This window comes from Callorhinus ursinus, unplaced genomic scaffold (genome assembly GCF_003265705.2).
Source record: "Callorhinus ursinus isolate GAN/ISIS: 27379988/994484 unplaced genomic scaffold, GSC_fseal_2.0 scaffold11, whole genome shotgun sequence".
Lineage (NCBI taxonomy): Eukaryota > Metazoa > Chordata > Mammalia > Carnivora > Otariidae > Callorhinus > Callorhinus ursinus.
Window position 1 is genome coordinate 49,059,585 of NW_027397073.1, and position 6,699 is coordinate 49,066,283.

The 6,699-nt window shown below is 48.3% G+C and overlaps 1 protein-coding gene across 9 annotated transcripts in view; it reads right to left on the reverse strand.

Moving 5' to 3' along the window:
- GREB1L (GREB1 like retinoic acid receptor coactivator) overlaps positions 1-6,699 on the reverse strand; it is a 272,431-nt gene that overhangs the window by 21,620 nt on the left and 244,112 nt on the right. For all 9 annotated transcript variants that reach the window (XM_073898430.1, XM_073898429.1, XM_073898428.1 and 6 more), the window contains 3 exons: positions 4,133-4,248; positions 3,284-3,528; positions 190-764 (listed from right to left, as the gene is read on the reverse strand). In XM_073898430.1, the coding sequence (XP_073754531.1) occupies positions 190-764; positions 3,284-3,528; positions 4,133-4,248 (936 nt within the window). The remainder of the gene's footprint in view (positions 1-189; positions 765-3,283; positions 3,529-4,132; positions 4,249-6,699) is intronic.

The following is a 6,699-nucleotide window of genomic DNA, read 5'->3' on the forward strand; positions in this document are numbered from 1 at the left end:
AATATTTTTAATTGGGGAGGAGGGAGGGGAAGAGAGGGAAGGAGAAGAGAGACGAGATTTCACACCTGGGCTCTTGGATCGCTCCTGCCCCTGAGAGGCAGAGCGAGGACCTCATCGCTCTGGGTCAACCCCCACCCCACCTCGCGCGGCTCCCCCGCTGCCTTCCTTCTTGGGGACCACAGGTCCTACCTGAGGGGGGCCGGTCAGCAGCAGCCGCCGGGGGTGGCAGGTGCGGGCGCCCGAGGCGGGGTCCGGCTGGTTGCTGAAGTCGGCGTGGTGCTGCCGAGCCGAGGTCCACTGCCGGTAGTAGAGGGACTGCTCCTCGCTGCTCATGTCCTTGTGCAGGAGCGGCCGCAGGGAGCTCACCCAGGCCACGTCGGCGTGCGGCAGCAGCGAGGAGGACGCGGGCGGCTTGCCTCCCCGCTGCGAGCCCAGCAGGCTGTAGGCCGCCTTCGATAAGATCACGATCGGGGGCAGGGCGGTGTGCAGGCCCCTGCAGCCCTGGGGCGGCTGCCCCGGCCACGAGAGGGCCCGGGGGCCCGAGGATGAGGACGACGACGGCTTGGAGGTGGTGCTGCTGGCCATCTGGGGGCCCAGGGAGTCGCACTCCTGCTTCAGGGTCTCCCCAGCTCCCGTTGTGCCCGTGGAGACCCCTTCATCCAGCCCCATGCTGTTGGCCGGGCTCTGGAAGCTGGGGGTCAGGGACAGTTTCTGGGACTTGTCGGCCGTGCTGGAAGAGCTCACCCCGTTCTCCATGATGGAGCCTGGAAGAAGACGGACGTATCCATCAGCAGGGCTCGGCCGTTTACTGCCCGGTTCCCTCCCTGCATGCCGGCCAGGCTAGACCGCCTTCCTCCGGGAGGGCTGTGGCCTCTCCAGTCCCAGACGCTGCTTCCTCTGCTGGCTTCCTTGGGCCCAGGGTGCCCAGGGCGCTCTGGGGGTAACTATACCTCGAGCTCCTTTTCTAAATCCTACCCCCATCTTTGTAAATGGTGTAACTTTATTAAACTCTCCTCGGTGACCTCATTTGAATATGCCACCTGATTCATCCGACCCTGACCAATACAGGCTCCATGTTCAAGTTCTGCTCCAGGGCACTTGCCACCTCCTGGGGTCCAAGGGTCTCACGCTTCTGGTTGTGGAGAAGTTCCCAGGGAGGTAGCCACTTCCCATGGATGCCCAAACCAGCGTGGGGAATGTCTCCATGTGACAGAGGATGTAAGGCACAATCTACACTCAATGAGGTCTTGCTTTCATCCAGAGATCTCTGTGCATTTGGCCAATTCACTTCAAATACGTTTTCCCCTCTGATGGGTCAGCCACTCTTTCATTTGTGGACAAACCAAAAGTTCATACGTTCAGGACGGAAGGCCCTTTCTGAGCTCACACTGATGCTCGAAGGCATGTAGGTCAAATCCCAACCTCAGGAGGTCCCAGAGGGGCAGCCAGTAACTGGAGGTTGCTGCAACTAAGTCACTCCACTTGCTCATCTGACTTTTGTGTCCTTCCATCTTGCATGAGAGCCTGCTTTTCCCCTCACAGCCCTGGCCTTTAGAGCCTGCACACTTTCGGCAGTGAACTTCCCCAAGGACCCTCAGAGTCAGCCCACGGCTGAGGGACGTGTGCTCAGTGGTGGGAGCACAGGCAGGCCAGGTTGTCCCTGGAGGGAGGGAAACTAAGCAGCAGAAGGCAAGCCATGACCTTTGTGCCAGTTAATCGGAGCAAGGACAAGACTGTGTGAGCCTTGTGGGGCAGCTCTGGAAGTGCAGGGAAAGGGGAGGGTCTGACTAAAGAGCCCCAGGAAGGAGGTAACACCCCCTCACCTCTCCCTCGCTGATGCTGGTATCCAGAAACTTCCAGATGTGATGGTCCCCCTTCCCTTCTGTTACTCTTTACTAGCCCCCAAACTTCTTGCCTTTATTCTGAACTGGTCTCAGAGAAACCACTGGGGAGCCTGGAGTGCTGGGGTTGGAGGAAGGTACAGCCCGGACCCCTGGCTGAGGCGCGCAGCTGGGCACACCCAGTAGAACAGTCCTCTTGCTCTTCCAGGCGGAGGGTCCCTATCAACACAGAAAGCCCCGTAGAGGACCGCCTCTTCGATTCCTGTAGCCATCCAGCAGCAGCTGCAGGATGAACAGACTCACGAGGGCTGCCTGCGACCTGAAACCGTCTGTGTGTCTGCATGCATGTGTTATGATGATGGAAGAGGGGAGACATGGGAAAGAAGAATGTTCACAGTGGTCTTCTCTGGTCGTGGAGTTTTCATTTTTATTTATTCATTTATTTTAAAGATTTTATTTATTTGAGAGAGAAAGTAAGAAAACATGAGGGGGGAGGGGCAGAGGGAGAAGCAGGCTTCCCGCTGAGCAGGGAGCCCAACTCAGGGCTCCGTCCCAGGACCCCGGGATCATGGCCTGAGCCAAAGGCAGACGCTTAACCAACTGAGCCACCCACGTGCCGCCTCTTTATTTATTTTTAAAAGAAATCTCCACCCCCAGTGTGGGGCTTGACCTCACAACCCCAAGATCAAGAGTCTCATGCTCTACTGACTGAGCCAGCTGGGCACCCCAGGGTTTTAATTTTTAACCTCTTCTCTATCCTTTGTTACATTCTCCAAGTTTTCTGTGTTGTTTTATTACTTTCCTAATGAGAAAAAAAAATGGAAACAGTGCTGCATTTGCAGTAATATAAGTCATCAAAAGAGAGTTCATGCCGGGCACTGCCAGAGGCCATTCAGTGACGCTCCAGGAGTGGGGCTGGCAGGCTGCATGGCAGCTCAGCACGGCCAGTGGCCCCAGAGTAGCCTTCGGTCTACAAACACTTGCCATTGACTGCTTAGAAAAGCCATTCATTCACTCATTCATGCATTCATTCAAACAAGTAAACACTGTGCCAGGTACCAAGCCAATGAGCACAAACTTAACAGCTTTCGGATCTAGACGGAAAAGAAGGCTTCTGTGCAAATTGCAGATGTATAATATCCATGAGGTGATTAAGGGTGGAAAAGACTCGGGAAAATGGTGCAGGCTGGGATTGGTAAAATTTATTTATTATACTTAGCTTATTACCAAGTTCTTCATTAAATGTTTATCCCAAGAAGTATTCTGTGGCTGTTCAACAGTTAATGTTTTCCAAGTATCTCTCCTGGGAACCCGAGGTCTGGACCGGATGCCCGAGCCACCAAAGGCTCCTCTGATGTGCTTGAGAGGTATGAGTAAATGCCTCCCCCCTCCCCCCTACCCCCCCACCCCCACGTCCCCACAGACAGCAAGCAAGCACTGACCCGAGGTTCCAGTGACAGCACTACCGTTGCTCTGTGGCCTCTCCAGGTCAACCAGCAGCTCCTCAGCATCGTTCTCGCTGGCAGAGGCTCTCTCCTGCTCCTTCCCACTAAGGTCCAGGGCAACAGCGGGGCCCCGGATGACCTCTTTGGAGACATAGCAGCACGCCAGACCCACCTCCTGCTCCAAGGCTGTGCGAGTTAAATAGCTTGAGTCGATGAGCCGGAGGTCACAGTACTTCAAAGACCTGCACGTAAGTCATGATGTTTTGGGTGAGTCCATCTGGCCTTGAGTCAAACCTCAGCTTTGTTGCCTCCTCGCTGTTATGACCTTGCACTAGCCACTTCCTCCTCCCCAAGGATAGAATAGAATAGCAGTGCCTGGCTCATGGGCTGTATGGAATGCACGGATGGCGCAGGGAAGACATCTGCGGCAATGCCTGACACACAGGAAGCATGTGGCTCGTGCTGTTATTACTGGCGTTGAGGCCTTCCTGTCCCCAGGCCCTGGGCCCTTAACGGGCGTGGGAATAGCAAATGAAGAGACACTTCATCCAAATAACAAAATCCCAGTTGGGGCAGATGCTTTCCCTCCCTGCCTCTCTGGCGGCCCTGCTTTGATGCAGAGACACTTCTCACTGTGGCTACCTTCCATTTACCCAATGCTAGGCAATCTCTGGAAAATCAAAACAAAGGGTCAAGGAAGGGTGTGTGTCTTTTCTCTCTGAGGAAAGCGATTCTCTTCCTCCTCGAGGAGCCCAATGAATGAAATGGCTAAGTGTCAGCCAAGTTTTAGCCATCAGCTTAGCTGGGCAACTAATGAAGAATGGGAACTGGCCGTTCACATTGTACCTGGGAAATGTTTCTCCAAGAGGATCTTTGCCAGTTAATATCACAATACAAGGAAGACCTTCTAAATCCTGGTATGTCCGAGGGGTCCACTCTTCCAGCTCATTTCCTCTCCAGGTCTGTAGAAAGGGACCCACATGATAAAATTAAAACCCCTTATTTAAGTTTCCACTTCTTAAAAGGTTTCTAGGTCCAGATTTTAGATGCCTTTGTGCTTCCAAACGTCTTTCAGTGTGTGTGTGTGTGTGTGTGTGTGTGTGTGTGTGTGTGTATACTAAATTGCTACTAAAAAGCATAACAAAGCACTCTAGAAGAATGTGGCCTTCAGTTTTATCTCAGTAGGATAAAACAGGAGACCTTGGTGTACATCATGCAATAGCCACGCAGGCCAAAGCAGCAGACAAGGTGAACAACCCTGGTTAAACTACCTGACTCAAGGCTCTCAAATACACTTTCTTCATGTAATGGACAGACTCTTGGGATGGACTGACTGAAAAAGACAGTTTCAGTTATGAATGACTAATAAAAGCATCTCAAAAGACTCCACGAAGACAGACATTTTCACCAAGAAAATCATGAAGTTAGTTACCCTTGATGGTTTTTTCCCCTCTTTCTTTCTATATTGACTTTCAAAATAAGTGACAAGTAATAATTGACTTGGGGCTCTCAAAAGTCTCTCTCAAGAAGGCGAAAAATATAACCAAATCTGAACCAATAAAAAAAAAAAAAACCCTGTCCCTTACTTAGAAGAGTAATGCTATTAGCTTATGGTTTCACAAATAACCTATGAAGCATCAACTTATGATATAGATTAACACATACATACACGTGTATGTGTATCTTTAATAAATGGAATGCCAATCAGTGCAAAGAGAAAAAAAAATCCCACCAACCTGAAAGATGTTCAAAAGTGAAAAGATCTTATAGATTTTTAGATTTTAGAGCAGAAAGAAAATAGACTATGTCTTAAGTAGATAAGGTGGTTTCTACTATTTATAAAGTGTCTAGCATCTAACTATGCTCATAACAGCTTTGCAGCAGGAGTTACTATAGGAAATAAACTGATGTTTCTGATAATGCTTTAGGGAACAAAGAGTAAGAGGTCTTAAGTAATGCATACACTTTATTTTAAAATAGACAGGTACTTCTTTTGCTAAACACAAAATGGGATAAAGAAATCTAATAGGCAAGAAATAATGTCATAGGGTTTGATTAATGATTTGTTGGTGTCTAGATAAAACAACCTTTAGAAATAAATATACCCACAATTATTTGAATAAAGTGTATATAATTTGTAAAATGGGAAGCACTCTAACCTAACAAGTGTTTTTTTAAATCATATATTTGCATACCAAAGGGAAATCAATAGATCTATATAGCTGTTTACAAATTTGAGAGACTTTTCTTTTTTGTCTTAGAAAATCAATCTATCCAGGGTGGCTCATTGGGTTAAACATCTAACTCTTGATTTCCACTCAGGTCTTGATCTCAGGGTCATGAGTTCAAGCCCTGCATTGGGTACTACTCTGGGTGTGGAGCCTACTTTAGAAAAAAAAAATCTATCAAAAATATTTTTTTAAATATTAGAAGAAAGGTACCTACAAAAATTCAGTTTTCCATACATTGTCATGTCAAAGTAAATATAATAACACTTTGCTTTAGAGTAAACAATTCTGGGAACAGGAATCATTTTGCTTATATAATTTTGCATTGGACTCATGATGTCCCTGACACTGAGGTTCTCCCTGAATGGATTTTATCTCCCAGAAACCATCCATTGGTCATGGTTCACAAATAATGAGGTCGTTATAATGATGGTATAAGGGATATTATGTTTTACTCTACAAAAAGATTTATTTTCAAAAGATTATTAAAGAAATCTTGCTTTTACTCTTGACCAATCAGAGCTAGCCAAAACACTCCAACATGCTTTTCTGTTCTGATGAATGATGGCCACCATTCTTCAACAGACTGACCATGTCCTCAGGATGATTTCACTGCAGAGCATTTAAAACAACACAAAAGATGGGGTGGGCACTGAGTTCAAGGAAAATATGGGGCTCATGGCCAAGGACATTTGATGAAAGCTTCACAGGCCTTCTGGAGGAACTGATTTATTTAGATTTAAGCCTGGTGTCCTTCCAGAATGCTTGTCATCACTTATAAGTCAATCACAACACATAGCAGGATAATTAGAGGGAAAATAAGGCCATCCAATGGAAGAAGAGGCAGAGGATCTTACCCAAGACTACAGATAAAAGGCACACCCACCCACCCATGCCATCCTGATAGTGGTAAGGGAGGTTAGTAACTTAGAGATAAACATGAAGGGATGCCTGGGTGGCTCAGTTGGTTAGGTGTTTGACTCTTGATTTTGGCTCAGCTCATGATCTCAGTGTTGTGGGATCAAGCCCCAGGTCAAAATTCAGCACTCAAATGAGGAGTCTGCTTGAGGAGTCTCTCTCCCCCTCCTTCTGCCCCTCGCCTTGCTCCCGTTCTCTCTCTCTCAAATAAGTAAATCTTGGAAGGAAGGAAGGAAGGAAGGAAGGAAGGAAGGAAGGAAGGAAGGA